The sequence below is a fragment of the Cornus florida genome, unplaced genomic scaffold (assembly GCF_030987335.1).
Source record: "Cornus florida cultivar Cherokee Brave unplaced genomic scaffold, ASM3098733v1 CherokeeBrave_3.0.0_Hap2_Chr05, whole genome shotgun sequence".
Lineage (NCBI taxonomy): Eukaryota > Viridiplantae > Streptophyta > Magnoliopsida > Cornales > Cornaceae > Cornus > Cornus florida.
In genome coordinates, this window is record NW_026775575.1 from 112,055,041 (window position 1) to 112,077,876 (window position 22,836).

The 22,836-nt window shown below is 34.5% G+C and overlaps 1 protein-coding gene across 2 annotated transcripts in view; it reads right to left on the minus strand.

Moving 5' to 3' along the window:
• Nucleotides 1–17,099: 17,099 nt before the first annotated feature.
• LOC132308636 (probable LRR receptor-like serine/threonine-protein kinase At1g53440) overlaps nucleotides 17,100–22,836 on the minus strand; it is a 38,664-nt gene continuing 32,927 nt past the window's right edge. For both annotated transcript variants that reach the window (XM_059806777.1, XM_059806776.1), the window contains 2 exons: nucleotides 18,603–18,753; nucleotides 17,100–17,747 (listed from right to left, as the gene is read on the minus strand). In XM_059806777.1, coding sequence (XP_059662760.1) covers nucleotides 17,334–17,747; nucleotides 18,603–18,753 — 565 coding nt within the window. In that variant the 3' untranslated portion in view covers nucleotides 17,100–17,333. The remainder of the gene's footprint in view (nucleotides 17,748–18,602; nucleotides 18,754–22,836) is intronic.

Below are 22,836 nucleotides of genomic sequence, written 5' to 3' on the forward strand. Positions count from 1 at the left end.
TAAATTCTTTTATTTTTATTTTCTTTAATGAAGTATCTAGGTATGTTATTTTACCTTAATGATATTTAATGGTAATAAAAAGAATAAATAAGTTTTTTAAAATAGAGAAAATAAAGATCAATTAACTAATTGTATTAAATTATAATTAAAAGTGAGTATTAGTGAACCGTTTGAACACCACTTTTTATAAATAAATAAATAAATAAATATATATATATATATATATATATATAATTTTGTATTTATGTAAATTTGCTAGCTTTAAGTGTTTAATAGATAATAAAATGACACCATATATTAATTTTTTTTTTCTTAATTTTATATTACTAGTATATTTTTTCTTTCGTCTATGAAAAGTATGCATAATAAAGACACGCAGTTGAAGATGCTACAGAGCAATGATGCACTTTCTTCTTTGGTTGGCTCCTTTACAATGATAATTGTAACGAGCTAACTGGCATTATCATTAAAGATGAAATTCTTTGTAAAGTCACGCACTCAGTTTGAACTTTGAATGGACAAGAACGTTACTCAGCATTGCTCTTTTAAAGAGGCGACTGAGCTAAGACATTATATATATATATATATATATATATATTTGGGTCAAAAGATGGATTCATGGTCAACAAAAGTCAACTTCTTCCAACTTCTGTTACCTGTTTACCTGAAGTTTTCATTTCTTACAGACTTGTATGATCCGGGTTTTCTTTCGATCACATTTCAGTTCAATAGAACTTGAGTTTTCAGAAGATCCCTGATTGAACTTTGACTATGAAACTTTCTTTTGGGGATACTCATAACAATTAGTAATTTCATTATATTATTCCAAATACTAGTATTAACATCTTCGTGTGATCTTTTTGGTTACTTGGATTACTTCAATAGAGCCTCTACTTTACTTGGGTTGTTGTAGAATAACTCTCAATCTCATCAATCATCATCATTAGGGTCTGATTTCTTGGTTGGTGTATTGGTGTGTTTGTAATGGATTCTTGCTGTGCAACCTTGAAATTGAATACCCATTTGGCAAAAGTAAACAAAGTTGGTCCCAACAACATTTTGTAGCCAAATCAATTGACTAATAATAGTTTGAAATTTGAGGAAAGGGTGTGGAAGATAACCTTGGGTACTTGTTGTAGAATAACTCTCAATCTCATCAATCATCATCATTAGGGTCTGATTTCTTGGTTGGTGTATTGGTGTGTTTGTAATGGATTCTTGCTGTGCAACCTTGAAATTGAATACCCATTTGGCAAAAGTAAACAAAGTTGGTCCCAACAACATTTTGTAGCCAAATCAATTGACTAATAATAGTTTGAAATTTGAGGAAAGGGTGTGGAAGATAACCTTGGGTACTTGCTTCCTCTGTTATTACATCAAACAATGGCAGAGAGACTGTGGTATGTTATTTTTCATTATCTAATCCATGTTATTGTTTTTGCCTTGTACATGGACAGAGATATTGAAATCGAACAAGAGAGGCGATGAGAAGGTGGGGAAGTTTTTATCTATTTTCTAAAGTGTGCAAAAAAACCCTTGTTTTCAAAGGGGGTATTTTGGATACTACAAAAGGGTAGTTTTGATATTAAAAGCTAATTTTTGGTCACATGCACGGCACATGTCAATTTTCTTGATCAAAAACCCTTATTTGCATTATTTTAAAACTACAAGGTGGTTTTTGAACAACAGGAATATTATTTGTATTTTTTTAAAAGAATAAGAATGTTTTTTGCAATTACCCCTTAAAACTATATTTTAAACATTGTTTTAAACTATATTTTACCCCTTAAAGGGTCTCTAAAGGTAGCTGTTTTCGGTTTGATACTCGGTGGTTGAAATCTGAGGAGTGTGCTAAAATTGTGGCAGATTCATGGCAAACAAGTTATCGAGGAACGCTTCAATTTCAACTAAAAAATAAAATTACTACCTGTCAACAATCACTCAAGAATTGGAGTCAACATACACAGTGGAATTCACAGTTCAAGATTCGAGAACTTGAGACTCAATTGAAGCAGATGAAGGAGCAATCAGGCCATTTTAATTCGGTTCAATAACATAACATGGAGAAGGACTTAGGTGAGGCTTGGAAGGCCGATGAATTGTTTTGGAAACAAAAATCCAGAATTGATTGGTTAAAGTTAGGTGATCGCAATACCAAATTTTTTCTTTCGTCTACATTAAAACATCGTCGCCGGAATGCTATAGGGGGATTGGAAGATGAAAATGGGATTTGGTGCACTAATGAAACACAAATTAGAACTATTGCTGAGAGATTTTTTCAAAATCTTTTCACTTCGGATAGAGTTGCTGTGCATGGGCCTTTTTGGGATCTCTGGCAAAGCAAAATTATAGACCAAATGAATGAGTGTTTGTTGCGGGATGCTATAGAGGCTGAATTATATCAAGCTGTTATGGAGATGGGGGCTTTTAAAGCACCGGGTCCCGATGGTTTAAGCCCTATTTTCTTTCAGAGCTACTAGCCCGTCATTAAACTTGGCATTCTTCAAGCATTTAATGATTTTCTTCACAGTGGTCAGCTTCTCAAAAGCCTTAATGCGACCAATATTGTTCTCATTCCGAAAGTAAAGGTACCAACAAAAATCTCTCAATTTTGTCCAATCTCTCTATGTAATGTTATTCTTAAAATATTTACTAAGGTCTTGGCTAATAGGCTCAAACCATTAATGTCATTCATTATTAGTCAGGAGCAAAGTGTTTTCCTCCCAGGTAGATTGACTACCAACAATATTTTAGTCGCCCATGCAGTGTTACATTATCTTAAACGTCGGAGGGGGAGAAACAACAAATATCTTGCCATGAAATTGGATATGGCTAAGGCGTATGATAGGGTGGAATGGGAATATTTGGAGCGGGTGATGCTCAATTTGGGTTTTGTCGGCCAATGGGTGAAGGTGGTTATGGAATGTATTACTTCTGTTTCTTATTTAGTAGTGTTGAATGGAATCCCTGGCAGGCAGTTCATACCAAAGCGAGGTTTAAGACAGGGTGATACACTCTCACCATATCTTTTCCTTTTTTGCACTGAGGGTCTATCAAAATTATTACACCACGCATCATTGACTGGCACCCTCTCTGGTGTTCAAGTTGGTCGAATAGCCCCTTTGTTTATCCACATGCTTTTTCCTGATGATTCGTTACTTTTTTGCAGGCAAGGGTCTGTGAGGTCCGACAAATAAAACAAATTCTTCACCTCTATGGCAAATTGACTGCCAACAGGTGAACTTCGATAAATCTTCAATTATATGTAGTGCCAATGTCATGCGGACTGAGAAGGAAGAATTGGGTAGAATTTTGGGAATTTCCTTGGCAAACAACCATAAGATGTATTTGGGCCTTCCACCTGAAATAGGGCGATCTAAACAGGAAATTTTTCAGTTTCTTGAAGATAAAATGGAAACTAAGATTCGAGGTTGGAGTGTTGGGAAACGTGCTAGTTTTAAAAACTTTTCGAGAGATTTTAATTCATAAATCTTGATTCATCACATAGAGACAAGTTTTATGCAAAAAATAAAACATGATATATCATTCAATTAAAAGATTGAATACTTACATCAAGGTTTGAGTAAACCTTAGATCTCTCCTCTAAAGTGAATGTTCTCACTTACTGTAGATCCCTTTTGCTAGACACCTTTTCCATGGATCTCCATCTTCTTGGTAATTGTTTTGCCTTTAAGAATCACTCATAAGCCTCTATGAATGACCTTGGAAAACTAGGCTTGTGGGAGCCTCCATTAGATGAGAACACTAACCCTAATTTTCTAGAGAGAGAAAATTTATTCCTTTTTCCTTCTCATAAAAATCACCCCTAAAATATTCATAGACCATGTATATTTATAGGCAACATAAAGGTAAAGAAAAGGAAACAACAAATCCTTCTCAATCTCTAATTCACATGTCTCAAATCTAATATGATTCCAATATCAAGTTGGGATATGAGTGAGAATCCATTGGGCCTATTATTTTATTGGCTACAATGAATTAATAATTGGCCCGGTCCATGGACTTAATTCAATTAATTTATAAATTAATTTCTACTCCACTAAAAGAAATTAATTGAACTCCAATTAAATAATAAATAACCACTAAGTCAATATTGCACTTTGACCCCTCTATGCATAATTAGTTATCGGATAAATAAAGCCATCAATCCGACTACTTAATTAATATATTTATTTTGGTACCATTGACTATTTCTGGATCGATCACAATAAAACATTTGTTTGATAAAAAATAATAATTTAAATAAATAAATATATAATAAATCATTTTGTCTAAAAACACATGAAGGCCTTCGAATTTACTTTGTGATCAACCATAATCAATACAAAATAAATACAAGTAGCAATGATGCAAATATTAAAAATATAACCCTCGAACTATTAATTACATAACTACCCAAAGTGTCGGTCTAAGGATCCCGAAGAATCCGCTGAACAAATCAAAGTAATTATTAATTAATAAAAGAGTCTATAATTTTCTCATGCTTAAGAGTCAAATGTTATGACGGTGATAGGGAGCAATTGCATACGACGACTCTTGCAATATATCTCAACCTAACGCGGATCCAGTTCAAGTCTTAATTAATTATGATTCCATCCATAATTACCGACTACGAACAATTTATGATTACTATTTATATTCATGTATTGATCGCCATCACATACATATATAAATATCTCTTGTAATCAAGTGGACACTCTCAATTCTATAATGAATCGAAACATAATACATTAAATTCACCAATTGTATAAAGCATAAATATTTTAGAAACGTCAGGAACATATGTTACTATAATCCAAATAGAAATTTGCTATGCCAGGGCAGATAAATCCCAACAGCTCCCACTTGCCCTCATAGCTAATTCAAATTGCATCTAACTCCAATGTTATCCAGATGATGATCAAAATTATTGATCAATGACACCTTTGATAATGGATCAACAAAGTTGTGTTCCAATGCAATGTTCTACCTACAAGTACATTTTCTTGCCGGACAATATCATGTAGAATATGATACTTTCTCTTAGTGTATCTTGTTCCTCTATAGAACCTTGGGCCATTGGTTTGGACTACTTCTGCACTATTGTCACAACATAGCTCAATAGGTAGGCTAGTATATTCCACAACCTCTAAATCAGTGAGATCAAACCAATAGGCTTCCTTTACCGCCTTTAAGGCTGCAATATATTCCACCTGCAGGTTTGAGTCAGCAGTTGAAATCTGTTTAACAATCTACCAACTGATTTTCCTTTTATTAAGTGAACATACACTGAGTCATGAACTTCATAGTATCTACTTCTGATTGAAAATCTGAATTAGCAAACCTGACTAGGACCATATCATCACATCCATAAATGAGTATGATATCATTGGTTCTCCTTAGGTACTTAATGATATTTTTCACAACAGACCAGTTATCAAGTCCAAAATTGGACTGATATCTACTGACTATCCCTACTATGTAGCGGATGTCCTGTTTGGTATAGATCATGGCATATATGAGACTCCCATATGCCAAAGCATATAGTTCCAGTCTCATTTGCTCAATCTCCTCTGCTAGTCTTGGAAAACTACTTACTAGAGAAAGCAATCCATATTAATAAAGCAAGAACTCATTCTTTGAGTTATACATACCAAACCTGGTCAAAACTTTATCAATGTAGGATTATTAAGATAAGCCTATTTTCCTTTTAACCCGATCTTGCAAAAGCTTGGTCCTAGGAATATAACTTACATCTTGAAAAATCCTTCATTTAAAAGTAATTGAACAACTACCTTATTATTGATGACAAAACTTCCACGTCATTATAAATGAGTAGGATGTCATCAATATATAGAATTAAGAAAAAATAATGACATTCCCTTATATACTCATGATTTATTCACTAAGAAATCTTCTGGTATCTTTTTGTAGATTAACTTGCCTTCCATAGGAATCACCTTACTAGAAAGTTCTACAAGATCCGAGAATTTATTAGAATACATAGATTCCAACTTTGATTTCATAGTAACTTGCCAAAATGATCTATATCCATATGGGTTCACGCTTCCGTGTAGCTTACTGGATCCAACTCATGTTTAACAGGGATGTCCATAATGGTCTCACCTAAAAACATGATTCTATCAGATTGGATGATAATCCTCCCACTACATTAATGTACCGATGCAAGAATCTGTGTACTAGATGATGTTGACGCATCAATAGGGGATTCATATATTATTCTCAATCTCTATAATAAGTGTGTTCATATGTGATACATCTGGTACTCATACCATATTCTCTAACACTATGCTACTAGGTATGTGATTCATAATATGATTCTCCTATAGATAAACAGTGAGTGTAAACAATCAACTTTTATCATTGAGATCATAAAATAATCCGTCCTAGTGACTTTTAGAGTAGCTATCAAATCAAGCATGCTTATGATCTGCTTCCAACTTACTTGTCCATATCAAGCGCACATGTGCAAGACTACTCCATATGTGCATGTGATTCAAACTAAGATTTAGTCAAAAACACAGCTCAAACAGTATCCTTGAGACAGACTAAGATGGAATGCAGTTCATAATGTGCATCGATATCATTAACGCTAAACTCTTAAATGAAAGAGATAATGTAGCATAACTGTTCATAGATCTAATCATGTTAAACGGAAATTCTGTTATTCCTATTTGACACCTCAATCCATTGAGCGTCAATTGCGGAAAACTGGTACACAACACCCTCATTGACCATATAGTCTTTGCACTATCCCAAGAAATACTCATATCCTCGATCAGATCGAAGTGTCTTGATAAGTTTACCTAATTTGTGCTCCACATCAGTCTTGACCTTCTCAGAATATACCAAGAGTTTAAGACTTGTGTTGCATCAGATAAACTTATCCAAAACGTGAGTAATCTTGCTTGGATGTTCATAAGACCACACGTGTCAGTGTGTACCGACTCCAATTGTCCTTTATGTCTATTTCATCTGGCTGATTAAGCCCTTAGAGTTATCTATCCTTCAAAACAGGGTTCACAAGTTTGGTTTAGGCTCCTCTGTCTCACTAGGTAATTAACCTTCTTTGACCAATCTTTGAATCTCATTTTGACTGATTACAACCCAAAAATAGACACTAAAAATACAATGAGTCAGGAATAACAATTTTTCTCTTAACATTCAATCTAGAATATGCAACATTATTTTCTACATCCTGCAAATCTTAAGAGTTTGTTATTATAGTATATTAACCATCTTTCAATGCACCAGAAGCAATCGCATATCTATTCAATTTTATAGAACCAGTTTTACAAAATAACAACAGAGTTTTTATAAACCACAAGTGAAACAAGAATAAGATAGCGTCTAACTTCTATGTATAAAGATAGTTCTTTAATACTAATATCCTCATACTCTCTAATTTTAGATGTAATACTCCCTCTGACTTAGCTACAACCTTGACATCAGGTCAAGTACAAATATATTCCATATCATCGAGGCTTCTGGATTCCTGAAATCCTTGTAATGAATTGCAAACATGTTTAGTGGCTCCAGAATCTATTCATCAGGAATTAATAGATACAACCACATAACATGGCTCAATGATTAAATATATATTTTCCTATGCCACGTCATTGCTGAGACAGTTTGTCCTTTAGTGTCTTAGTTAGCGATAAAAGAAACAGTTTTCTTTGCCCTCAACATACACTGCCTTATTCCCTTTAACCTTTTGGATACTCATGTTTTGTGCTAGCCTAGTCCTATTATCATCTTTCTTCTTTACTTTGCCCTTCCACTTGGGCCTAGAAGAAGATGGTATAGACTAGGTTAGATTGATAGGAATACTTATACTATTTGATTATCCTTTCATTTGTTACCAATTGTATAAGAATATCAGCGAGTGTGAACTCAAACTGATTCCTTATTTAGTTCACTCTAAAAACCGAACCAGTTTGGTAACAAGGCAATAATCATGTCAATTTGAAACTTACCATTCAAGTCAGCCCTATTGACCTCCAGTTTAATTTTTAAATAATAAACAATCATTTTTCAAAATCTGATATCAAAACTGGAGTTCCTCAGGCTATCTTGATGATATTTAAATTTGACACAGTACTTAGGCATATGCTCTATCTAATCTCACCAAAACATCTCATTAAGTATCTTAAAGTAAAAGAATTAGGTATAGGAGTATTCAATACATTTTGTACCCTTACGTTGTGAATAAAATATCTAAGTTCCTTTTCTAGTCATTATAAATGAGGTCCAGTTACATTGAATATGTAAGCAAGCAGATAAACTGGATTATACATAATTAATCTGAATATAAATGCATTCATACAATATGCAAGGTGAATTATTAATACTGTCATGCATATTTAAAATTAAAATGAGTTTGTTAACCACATAATATAATAAATCTCAATCGAACAAGAGATCATTATCATTATTGGTGAACAATCCCTTTTAATTAATGCAGGTCCCTCAACTCTGTAGCATAATAAATCAACCAATTAATATATCAATAACTTATCCTGTTGGAGGAGTTCATTATTACTATTCTTGAGATTCATTTACTATTAGGTGAGCACTTCCATTAAAATAGTATGTGGGTCCCTTAACCACTACATGAAAAATCGGATAACCAATACACCAATAACTTATTCGGTTGGCGAAGTTCATTACTGCTATTGGCGGGCAGAACCCATCATCTCCGTATCTCTTAAGACAATGTCTTATCTATCTATATGAAATGATTCCCGATTATGTTTAGCCTTTCTAAAATCACCTAGTGTAGACTACTCCGTTGGGGACCTAACACTATTGATTTTAGATTGAGTGTATAACGTTATTAATGCTCTAATGAAAAATAAAACATTTAAATATCTTGTCATTATAATCTAGACTCTTTAAATCATGCGTAGGGTCTTATTTTTAAAGATCTAATTATAATGAATATTTAATATTATTATTTTCATGAGACAACCATTCTCGTAATATTAAGACTCTTCAAATCATGCGTGGGGCCTTATTTTTGAAGATCTAATTATAATGGTGTTAATAACGAAGGCCATGGGGCAATGTATAAAAATCCCTGCTCCCACTTAATTTTTAATCATTCATAATTAGGGTTTTCATTTTATTCATTTACATGATATAATGCATGCAAAACGTCTTGATTTTAATCCAATTAAATTTAGAAAATAATTGGACTTTTAAATGATTCACTAATATTTAATTGGAGGCACACTTTAAAAATAATTTTCAAAAATAATTTTTCGTTTCCCAATAAGTGCCCTCTAATTAATTAGTAATCAAATCCAATTAATTTTCATAACTTAATTAATATAAATCAAAACATTTAAATAAATATCATGGATCCAATGCATGAATAATAATAATAAACAATTAATTAATACATGCATCAGATAAATAAATAAATAACAAACAAAAGCAATTTAAATGGCCATTGGATTCAGCTTTTAACATTTAAAAACTAAATAATTATTAAGTGCTATAATTATTGCACCCCATTAGACTCCCACTATCTTTAAATAATGGAGAATAATATTAAAATCCACTTTGGGGCAATAATTCACTCTTTAACGAGTGAAAACAGCACAAAATAATCATTAAAAACAAGCCTGGAGGTCCACCGTTAGGACCTCTGCACCTGTAGGAGCCAAAACACAGTCCCACGCGCCCACACGCACGTCCCACTCGCCCTAATACTCTGGCACGCGCCAAGAGAGAGTGGCAGCGCGTGGCACGCGCTGCCACGCGCCATTTGATGCTGACACTCGCTGCGCGTGATACCCACGCGCTACTTGGTGCTCACACTCGCTGCGCGTGTTTCCCACATGCCATGTAGTTGGCTGGGCATTGATTGCATGGTCTTCCGCGAAGCACTGGAACATCTCCTTTGCTGATCACTAATCCAAGGGCCAATGATGCGGGCGCACCCTATGCTGGTGTACCGCGTCACACCTGATCCGTAGCCCTTTCTCCGCCGCATCCCCTAATCGCCGGCGACTCTCCGGCCACCAGAAAAATGCCGGAAAATCCAGAAAATAATTTAAAAAATTCCAGAAATTAAATTTAAGTCCTAAAAATTCCAGAAAAATTCCGAAAAAATTCCAGAAAATTCTTGAAGCCTAATTTAACCTTTTTGAACCTCTTTGAAACTTCATAGCATCCTTTGATGAAGATTACATGGTTTTAAATAAATTTACAATTTGAAATACAATGGAAAAAATTAAATTACATCATTGAACTTTCAAATGGCTAAATCAAAGCCTTAATTACATTCATCCAAAGATAAAATTACATTCCAATAACCTATAAGTTTCAACCATGGCCTAAACATTCATCATCATCCATTCACAATTATACATACATCATCATGTATTAATATATTAAATCATACATTAACATACATCAATATATATAATTTGGATCCATGATGATGATTTTGATAAAAACATGATCTCTAATAATGAATCAAACCATGCTCTGATACCACTGTTGGGAAACGTGCTAGTTTTAAAAACTTTTCGAGGGATTTTAATTCATAGATCTTGATTCATCACATAGAGACAAGTTTTATGCAAAAAATAAAACATGATGTATCATTCAATTAAAAGATTGAATACTTACATCAAGGTTTGAGTAAACCTTAGATCTCTCCTCTAAAGTGAATGTTCTCACTTATTGTAGATCCCTTTTGCTAGACACCTTTTCCATGGATCTCCATCTTCTTGGTAATTGTTTTGCCTTTAAGAATCACTCATAAGTCTCCATGAATGACCTTGGAAAATTAGGCTTGTGGGAGCCTCCATTAGATGAGAACACTAACCCTAATTTTCTAGAGAGAGAAAATTTATTCCTTTTTCCTTCTCATAAAAATCACCCCTAAAATATTTATAAACCATGTATATTTATAGGCAACATAAAGGTAAAGAAAAGGAAACAACAAATCCTTCTCAATCTCTAATTCACATGTCTCAAATCTAATATGATTCCAATATCAAGTTGGGCTATGAGTGAGAATCCATTGGGCCTATTATTTTATTGGCTACAATGAATTAATAATTGGCCCGGTCCATGGACCTAATTCAATTAATTCATAAATTAATTTCTACTCCACTAAAAGAAATTAATTGAACTCTAATTATATAATAAATAACCACTAAGTCAATATTGCACTTTGACCCCTTTATGCATAATTAGTTATCGGATAAATAAAGCCATCAATCCGACTACTTAATTAATATATTTATTTTGGTACCATTGACTATTTCTGGATCGATCACAATAAAACATTTGTTTGACAAAAAATAATAATTTAAATAAATAAATATATAATAAATCATTTTGTCTAAAAGCACACGAAGGCCTTCGAATTTACTTTGTGATCAACCATAATCAATACAAAATAAATACAAGTAGCAATGATGCAAATATTAAAAATATAAACCTCGAACTATTAATTACATAACTACCCAAAGTGTCGGTCTAAGGATCCCGAAGAATCCGCCGAACAAATCAAAGTAATTATTAATTAATAAAAGAGTTTATAATTTTCTCATACTTAAGAGTCAAATGTTATGACGGTGATAGGGAGCAATTGCATACGACGACTCTTGCAATATATCTCAACCTAACGCGGATCCAGTTCAAGTCTTAATTAATTATGATTCCATCCATAATTACCGACTACGAACAATTTATGATTACTATTTATATTCATGTATTGATCGCCATCACATACATATATAAATATCTTTTGCAATCAAGTGGACACTCTCAATTCTATAATGAATCGAAACATAATACATTAAATTCACCAATTGTATAAAGCATAAATATTTTAGAAACGTCAGGAACATATGTTACTATAATCCAAATAGAAATTTGCTATGTCAGGGCAGATAAATCCTAACAGGAGGCATTCTTACCTTTCAATTGGGGGGAAAACAGTTCTTCTTAAGGTTGTTCTCTAAGCCATTCCAACCTTTACTATGAGTTGCTTCAAAATTCCTTTGGGTGTTTGTCAAAAATTATGAAGCAAACTCATTCACTTTTGGTGGTCAGGATCCAATGATCACAAAGGTGTTTGCTGGACCAAATGGGACACTATGTGCAAAAACAAAGCAACGGGTGGTCTTGGATTCCGAGACTTAGAAAGCTTCAAATTTTCTCTTTTGGCTAAACAGGGGTAGATGTTGGAAGTGGAAGAAGATTCATTGTTTTCAAAGGTGTTTAAAGCTAAATATTTTCATAATTCTTCCTTTATGCAGTCTCGTCTAAAGAGAGGGGCTTCGTGGGCATGGCGTAGTATTTATTCAAGCAAAGAAATCCTTCTCAAAGGTTTTCGGTGGAATGTGGGTAATGGTCGAAGTATTAATATTTGGAACGACCCTTGGATTCCAGAATCAATGGATTTCAAAGTTCAAACTCCTTGTCCCATGGGATGTGATCTTCAACTGGTTCATGATCTTATTGATCACATACCAAGAGTTAGAACTATTTTCTCTTACATCAATTTTTTGGCATTGAAGATTGCACGTTTATTCAAAGAATTTCTATTAGTGAATTTGCTAGTTCGGATAAAAAAATATGGGCATTTTCTAGTAATGGTTCTTTCTCTGTCAAATCAGCCTATAATGTAGCATTACATCTTAAGAAAGGTACTCTCAATCATCTTTTCCATGTTGCTCCTCCTTCTGATCAAGATGTTTTGTATCAGGTGTGGCAAAGTCTTTGGAATATTCGTGCAAAGGAAATTTTTTTGCATTTTTTATGGGCTTTTTTCCATGGTCATATTTAAGTTTTTTCCAATATGAAACGCAGGAATTTAGTAGAGGATGAGTGTTGCAAAAGATGTGGGCTTGACATTGAAAGTGTCAACCACCTATTGTTGTTTTGCCCTTTTGCTCAAAATGTGTGGCGCTTGAGTCCTTTGCGAGTGTTGGTTGAACAAGTCCCTCGTCCTACATGGTCTTCATGGTTTTCAAATATTGTTGTAGGGCTTAAACATTCTTCCATACGGATGGATACGTTAAGTTTAATTGCATACATTGCTTGGTGTTTGTGGAAAGCTAGAAATACTTATATTTATGAAGAAAATGTCATGACAGAGCAAGAAGTTTTTTCACTGGCTTTGAAGCACTGGGATGAATTTAAACAAGTTATGGATGATCAATCCATGCGTTGTAACAGTCCGGGAGTTATTCGAACAGAGGCGTAGCAACCTCCACCCAATGGTGTTTATAAGTTGAATTTTGATGCTTCTTTTTTGGCTCATTCCGGAGAAGCTGGTGGTGGATTTGTTGTTTGAGATTCAGAAGGGTGCATTGTCAAAACTGTCATCTGTTCATTGCCACACATGACTTCTGCTCTAATGGCTAAAGCTGCAACGGCTAGAAAGGCAATCAAATGGACTTTGGAGTGGGGCTTTACTGATTTAATTGTTGAAGGTGATTGCAAAGTTCTTCTTGATTCAAAGAGTCCTCAAAGTTGTAGAGCTGTTATTTGGGACGATATTAGCTTTTTGCTTACCAAGTTTCAAAGCATATCTTTGCAGTGGGTTGGTAGAAAAGTTAATTCAGTGCTTATGTATTGAGTCATTTGGGTTTGAAAGAGAAAAGTGATATAATGTTTGCTTTTACTATTCCCAAAGTGATTCAAGAAGCAGCCTTAGTGGACTGCCATCAGTTGTAATTTGCTTTTCCTTTGAATCAATGAAATCTTTTTTCTTGCCTTGAAAAAAGAAAAAAAAAAATGTGGCTGTGGAAAATTCCAAAAGTATAAAAGAATTCCTAAGAGGAGCAAAAGTGGTCTAATTTTTAATTCATCATTTTGAGTAAACGGGTTGAAGTTGTACCTCAAAGAACCGCGGTAAAAAGTTGATGCCTTTTGTAGACAAAATACAACCACATTAAATGCTTTGGCGACTAGTAGGTGCAAAAGTCATACAAGGTGGCTTGTATAGGTCGGTAATTGTGTTTTCAGTAGGTGGTCACAGATTTGATCGAATTAGTCATTAATTTTATTTTGATTCACTTCCAACGAATTGAAAATATCTGAATTTGTTATTTCACTGATGGAATTGAATTCGTTGAATAATTAATCGGGTGAAATTGAATTCGGATTGAAGTTTTTATTAAAAAGTCCAATATTATTTATTTTTAAACCATAACTCAATAGATTAAATTTCAATTTATTACCATTAATTCATACATTTAAATAATCATTAATTACTAAATTCTTCATGTTGATGCAAAAATCTGCACGTTCCGGAGCTCGTGACGATTCCTGCAAGACAAAAGAGAAGTGATGACCAGCGTGGTACCGGCCGGATGCACTTCGACGGTCAAGTTAGCACTTGACGATTGAATATCCAATAAAGGATTAAATATGGGATTTATTGCTTACCTTTTGAGTTGCCCGACTTTTCTTTTATAGGAGAATTAATGATAGTCGTGTCCATATAGGGAGTTGATTCCCTTTACTCCTCCACCAAGGACTAAAAGAGTTATTCCATGTAGAAGTCGATGATATCTCATCTACAAGTAACCTATCTAAACTTCTTAGACTTTTGTGTCAGCTAGTCTTCCACTTGAGCTAATATTCTTTATCAGTTGCCCCCCCATTCATGTGTTTGATTGTCAAGCTTAGGGAATGTGAACCGCTTCTGTCTTTGCTTATTTTCAAGCTTATTGTAGAAGCACGGTTCAAAAGTAATATGTAGCTTGTAAATCAATTATCTATTTTGAAGATTATATTCTGCCCCAGTAATTGTGCACAATTTAGATAATGTGTCTGATTTAACGTTAGTTTTAGCACGTATTATTCTTTTTTTGAGAGTCTTTGGTTTGGCTCTATTGTCTCCACCCTTTAGTGAGGGGAGTAGTTGTCTTGTCCCTTTAGTAAAGGAAGAAAGTTTTAATTGGCTTACCCTTCTCAATGGAAGGAGTAGTCGTTTTCTCGTTCCTTTAATGATAGAAGAAGGTGTTGTCAACCTTTTGTCCCTTTAATAAGGGAAGAAGGTGTAGTCGGTCTCTCGTCCTTTTAATGAATGAATGAGGTGTAGTCTTAATGAGGGTGACCCTTTTAATACGGGAGGTAGTCGTCTCGTTCCTCTAGTAAATGAAGGAAGCTTGAATTATGTCACCCTTCTATGTAGAGGGAGTATTCGTATTCTTGTTCCTTTAATGAGGGAAGAATGTGTTGTTGGCACCTGGTCCCTTTAATGAGGAAACCTTTAATAAGGTGTAGTCGACCTCTTGTCCCTTTAATAAAGGAAGTAGATTAATACGAGTTTCACTCAACTTACACTTTAATAAGGAAAGTAGATTACTATGAGCTTTACTCAGCTCACATTTTAACAATGTAAGTAGATTAATACGAGCTTCACTTAGTTCACCCTTGAACAAGGTAAGTAGATTAATACGAGCATCACTTAGCTCACCCTTTAACAAGGGAGGTACTTTCAGCCCGCTTTCAAGACTAATGAGTTGATCTTTTTACTAAGGATGGTAGATTTTTCGAGATTCTTGTCGCTCAAACTATATATAGGATTTAAAGTCCTATATCATATGCCCATTTTCCAAGCTTGCTCATCACGTGCAAGGAACACTAACGTTCTCTTTCTATTTGCGAAGTTAGCAAAGCAAAATTAAAGGAACAGATGTACAGTTTGAACGGATAAAATATATATATATATATATATATATATATATATATATATATATATTTTATCCGTTATATATATATATATATATATATATATATATATATATATATATATATATATCAAAATTGGTACAATTAAGGCAAAAACTTATCATTGAGCATTATAGGACCAAAATCATCCATGGAGCTAGCGATTGTTCTCTGCCCCCAGTAACTGTTCAACTAATGGTTGGGGTGTTAGTGAAAAACGGAGTAAAAATTTATGATGTGAGTGATAGTTATTTTTAAAAGATGTTTAAGAGTGATATTTGACCAAATTTAAGAGGGTGTCAATAAAGTTAACCCTTTAAACATTGTTTTCATGCACGTGGCTGTGGAAAATTCCAAAAGTATAAAAGCATTCCTAAAAGAGGAGCAAAAGTGGTCTAATTTTTAATTCATCATTTTGAGTAAACACGTTGAAGCTGTACCTCAAAGAACCGCGGGAAAAAGTTGATGCCTTTTGTAGACAAAATGCAACCACATTAAATGCTTTGGCGACTGATAGGTGCAAAGTCATACAAGGTGGCTTGTGTAGGTCGGTAATTGTGTTTTCAGTAGGTGGTCGCAGATTTGATTGAATTAGTCGTTAATTTTATTTTGATTCATTTTCAACGAATTGAAAATATCTGAATTCGTTATTTCGCGGATCGAATTGAATTCTTTGAATAATGGATCGAGTCGAATTGAATTCACAAATTAGAGATTTTATTAAAAAGTCTAATATTATTTATTTTTAAACCATAACTCAATAAATTAATTTTCAATTTATTACCATTAATTCATATATTTAAATAATCATTAATTAGTAAATTCTTAGAATCCATTAAATGATTATCAATTATTAAATTAACTAATACATTCTTTGAATATATATATATATATGTAAGTCTCACGGATCGGGATTGAATCGGACTTTCGGATTGAATTTTTAATAGTCCAATTTGTAATTTGATCCGTGAGCTACGGATTCGATTTTTTTGAATCCGCTACCAATCCGTGAATCTGCAAATTCGATAATTTCATCATTTAAAAGAAGTAGAACCTCAAAATAAAGCTCACACTCATAAAATGATAAAGCAAAATATACCATTTTCTACTAACACTAGTGCTTTCGAATGAATCAAATTATTTACTTCTCTGCTCTTACATTTCATAAATATTCATACCATTTGCAGGCTTTATTCAGCTTGAAAACTAGGAGTGGGCAATAATTCGTGAATCTGCGAATTCAATCCGTGCGAACTAGCATTCATTTATAGGAGAAATAAGTAGTTTCTTCTACCAGGAAATAAATAAATAGGAGAAATAAGTAGTTTCTTCTACTAGGAAATAAATAAATAAATAGAAGTAATATCTTGATGATGACTAGCATTCATTTATATAGAATGGAATGGTTCAAAATTCAAATCTCATCATCTTTAAAATAAGTACAGGACTTCTCTATGCTTCAAAAAGTAAATATGTACATCATCTTTTCACCTCTTAGTAAAAAATAACATCATAAGTATAATTTAAGATAGAATTGCACAAAGTTTAGATAAATATAATTTCAAAGTGCTACAATTACAGACACATCACATATTCATAAATTATTCCAAATTCACGTCATAAAGATCTGGAAGAAGCTTGCTTGATGAAGTTCTGTTACTTGGGATAGAAACCGAAGAACCAGTCCATGGCCCATCCATAGATATGCTCCCCTGCACCTGACTGTCCACAGAGAATGCCGAGATGTTTGTCTGGCTGTCCTGTAATATCTTCTCAAATGATTTAAACCTCATGTCGTCGTTGACTGAACTACGCTTCACTATTGGCACTTGGATTGGGCTATTACCTTCGACCATACTCACCACAGATGACATGGATGGTCTAAGGGTGGGAGATAGGTTGGTGCATAAAAGAGACAAGTTTAACATCCTCATTGCCTCTTCTTTTGAGTAGTTTGAACCCAGAATTGGATCCACAAGTTCTAAAAGGTTTCCTTGCTCTTGCAAAACATAAGCCTGCAATTCCACGCGGAGACAAAATACTGAGATTTTTTATTTTTTTATCCTACTTTCCAACTAACTTAAAAGCATGAAACACAAACTTTAAAGTCTATATATACAAGGAATATATACCACCAAGGGTTACAGTGGTATATGGGTTCAAGTCTAGCTTTTATACGGACGAAGTAGGTGTTTGAGTTATTTGTCAAGAGAAAATTATTTACACACACATAAGGAACATACAAGGGCATTTTCATCATAAAGCTACTCGAAATGAAGCCAATCATTTTATTTATTTATTTTTTCATTTCAAAACAAACATATTTTTCTTTTAGGTGCAAGTGAAACTTCATAACAAATATTTAAAACACAAACATCAAACATATTCGCATCACTCGAACCAACAAAAGCCAGTTACTTGTATGCAATGCATCTGAAGTTATCATAGTACTCTCATTCAATAAGAATTCGATTTGAGTATCAATTTCCTTTCCTTTTCTATTCTTTTTATCTCACTCTTTACATTACCTGCAAAAGACAAAAATAATAATAATAATATGTGGATCTACTTGACATCATGTAAGAAACAATGTTATTTTGAGATATTACATTCATGGGAGATTGAACGGTTTACAAAAGTTTTTCCATTGAATCTAATTTAAGGCTGGTTTTTGGCATTTTTGCAAAAAGAATAATTATATTTCATGTTTCTCAGAGTGCATTTGAAGTCAAGTATAAATAGTAGAAACAAGTGCAAGCTCTAGAAGTGTGACAAAAGACTATCTATGATGTATAAATAGTAGAAACAAGTGCAAGCTCTAGAAGTGTGACAAAAGACCATCTATGATTCTAAAGAGAAGAAAACTTTACCCAATCAAGAAGGTAAACAAACTCCTCCTTTGGCCTGTAACTTGTATTGCTTTTCCCACTGACAATCTCCAATAAAACAACCCCAAAGCTGTAAACATCGGCTTTGTCTGTCAAATAACCCCTCATTGCATATTCGGGAGCCATATATCCTCTGAAGAAATGAAAAAACAAAAAAGAAAAGAAAAATGTGCTTAAATAATTGTGATATATAGAGCGCAAATCTAGTTATATATAGTAATCCGATCTCTTCAACTATTCTAGAAACTCCAATCTAGATAACCCTTTTGGTTGGTACAGAAAAAGGGGTCAGTAAATTTGGAAATAGCATATTGAAAGCAGGAGCAGTTTACCACCCATAACAGAAACAAAGTAAGACAATATGCACTACAACACCACTGCTGGTCTCACACATGAAGTATTTTTCTCATCCTACTAAAAGAGAGAAGCAAAGAATAACGAAATATCGTATCAATGTTACAACCCATTATAACATGATACCAGTAACATATGACAGAAGAAATCCATTATAGGGTTTTTATTTAGGGTCTGATGCCTCTTTGAGAAATCAGATATGGATAGATGATGGTTAACTAAGTTCCATTTACAAACTAAGATTATTTACTAAACACATTCCTTTTTCCAACAATATTTTATTTGTTTTTTAACAGCAAGTTATTACCATTATCCCTAGAGATTAGATGCAAATAAGAATATACAAAGTGGAAATGTAATAGTTATGCTTATATATATGTATATGTATATATATATAATTAAGGTTAAAAGAAAAAGAAATAAAACAAGTGGGCCCCACCACTATTAAAAACATCAAAAAGGGCCATAAGGCCATTTCATGAGTCAACTGTTTCCTTTCTCTCTTTCTGTTGCATCCTTTCCCCTCTCGGCATCTCACTTTGTTTTTTTTCTTTTTGCAATCTCAAAAGCTTGATCTAGCTTTAATCTTTTGGATTTTGGTAGAACATTGTGAAGCAAAATTGTTGAGCTCGTTAAGGCCATCAATTTGATAGGAACCAATCATCATTTGGTGCACTCCAAGGAGTTCAAAATTCTAGGGTTCTTGGGCTCAAATTGGGGGTTTTCATCAATTTGAGGTAGGGGTGTTCTAATCTACAATTTCTTAGTCTTTGGTGAATTTTTTCCCTTAAATTTGATTCTAAGCATGCTAAATTTTAATTACTTAGCTTGTTATTGTTGTAGTTCTTTGTAATTATAATAATAATTGTGCTCCTTGTGTTATTTGAGTTCATATAAATGAGCATGCTTAGTGTTTAATGTGTTGTATGTTTCCATGATTATTTATTTATTTATTGTCTTGAAGAAAAATGGATGCTATGGTTATAAATAAATAAAGGAAATGAATGTTTAGAAATTTTCATTAAATTGTGATGATAATATAAATGGAAAAGTGTGAAAATATATAGTTAAATTAATGATTTGAAGCATGAAGTATTCATGCATCCATTGGGAAAGAGAAAGGGGGAAAAATAATTGTTAGAATAAATAAAAATTGTTTTGGGGAAAATATTTTCTAAAAGTGTTGTGAAAATTGGACGCCTAGGAGGCGCCTAGTGGTCCGTGATGTTGGTGTAGTCTAGAAGGGAATGTAGTTGAGTTAACTAGGCCGGGTGCGACGCCTTGGAGGTGCCTTGTGGTCGTGGATAGTTAACCAACCTTCCTTTCGTGATGCCATGGAGGTGCCTTGGGTCGGACTACACTAACGGTTTGGTTGTTGAAACGGAATTGTTTCGGAAATGGGGAGTGACATTTGCATAACATTGCACTTCATGACATCGTGGTAAATTTGTGATTGGTTGATATTTGTTATATACTTGTTATTGTGGTTGCGAATGGGTGTTTTCCGATGGCATGATCCCGTTCACTTTTTATCTATTCATTGTATGGATTCACGGGGACATAAGAAGTGTGTCTTAGACACTTCCTACTGAGCTTATGCTCACCCCCTTATTTTTAACATTTTTTTCAGGATATGGAAAAGAGGTGGTGGACGACGGTCCACCACAGGTTTAGATGAGCTTGAAGACCCATTCTATTTTGTTATCTTTTGTATTAGACTCTAATATTTTGTAAATGTAATATTAACTACTTTGTGACACTTTAGTTTAATTAGTATAATGTTGTAAGCTATGGACTTTTAACTCTAGCTACATTTTATGGACTGTAATTTGATGTAACTTAAGTGGGTTCCATGTTTGGATGAGATGGAGGAACGGGACTTTTGTATGTATGTAACTATTTTGGGAATGTAGTATAATATTTGAATTGTGCGTTGGGACAGGATAAGTTAGATTTAAGGCCCAGTGAGGCCATTGCATTTATTTTTGTATTTCTACAGGTTGTTGAGGGACGTTTTCTGCGGAAGTCATGCCGAAATTTTTATAGATTTTATTATTATTTTAGTATCTTTTCGAGTCGTTACAAATTTGGTATCAGAGCCATGGTTCGAATACCATTAGGACGACGGGTAGAGGCCTACCTAGGATTGCATGGGGAGTTGAGTTATTTACTTACTTGTTTAATTGCTTACGTGATTGCATGCTTATATGTTAAGGTGTTTAATTATTTGAAAGGCATGCTTAATTGTTTAAATGCTTATATCATTACGTGTTAAGTGGTTAATGTTGTTGTATATTATTATGATTATGTTTATCCTTAGTTGGGTATTTTGGAAGTATGGAAAGTGTTTATGTGTTTCCATTCTTGTCAAATCATTCGTGTGAGGACTCCATTCTTGTGCGTATTTTAGTGTCATCGTAATTGATCCGTTTCATTTTCTTATAGCTTCATGGCAATACGAAGGGATCCCGGGGAAAGTTCTAGCTCCAATCCCGTGGAAAGGGATCAGGAGCAAGTTGAGGAAGATATCTTATTGCGTGATTTGGTCCCACCAAGAGAGGGACAAGCGAGGGGGACCGTTGACCCACCTTTTCAGATAAATAGGGAGTAGTTGAGGTTAGCCGTTCAGGAGGCTATTTTTGATGCATATCGACCGACAGGTGCGTCATCGTCACAGTTTGTGCCACCACCGGCACCACCACCACCACCTCCAAAGAAAAATGAGTTAGATGATACTCTTTACCACATTGTAAAGTTTGTGAAATTGATGCCAACTCTGTTTGAGGGCGGTCCAGATCCGCTTGTTGCGGATAGTTTCATGGATAGGGTGGAGAAGCATATTAATGCCATGAATTTGGCAACGGACAAGTTGAAGATTACATTGGCTACTTACAATTTTGTGGGCGATGCTGAGATTTGGTGGAAGACCGTTTCTCACACCCATAATCTGGATACTATGACATATGCTACATTCAAGAAGTTGTATTATGAGAAGTACTTTCCAGCGCCTAAGCGGAGGGAACTAAAAAAGGAGTTTGATGGGTTAAAGTAAGGAAGTATGACAGTTACAGAGTATGAAAACAAGTTTACATCACTTTTGAGGTTTGCATCGGGAATTGCTAATGATGAAGAAGGAAAGATTGAGAAATTTGTTGATGGCCTTGATCTTACCATTAGGCCAATTGTAGCTGCTTCAGAACCGACAGAGTATGCAAAAGCAGTGCGAAAAGCTTTAGTGGTTGAGGCTGAGAGCAAGGACAACAAGGCTATCAGGGAGTTCTACAAGCACAACAGGGGTATGAGTACTTTCTCCGAAGGTCAATCAAGTAAGAAGCAGAAACATGAGCAATCAGGGTTCAGAGGACAGCAGCCAGTCAGATCTGCACCCACAGCTTCAGTGTCCATGGGGTCTTCTAGACCGAATGTTACTTATTTCAGATGCGGGCAATTGAGACATTACAAGTCCCAATGCACTTAGACACAGGTAGTTCAGATGATTTATTTCAAGTGTGGGCAACCAGGGCATCACAAGTCCCAGTGTACTCAGATTCAGGTGGCGTCTGGTGGATGTTTCGGGTGTGGCCAGCAAGGCCATAGGGTGAAAGATTGTCCACAGCGAGGCAGTGGTTTGGGCAGAGGTGGAGGTTCACAGCAGAGGCAGATGTAGTCTGCCACAGTTCAGTCAGGGTTTCGACCACCACCACCACCTCAGCCATCTCAGCCAACTATGTTAGCCCAGAGTTCTCGACCTGGTAGGGGAGCTTCTTCGAGTGCACCTACTCAGCAGTCTGGCTATCAGGCAGGCAGTTCTCAGGGGCAGAGGACCCAGGGTCGCCTGTTTGCACTCACTCCAGCCGAGTCA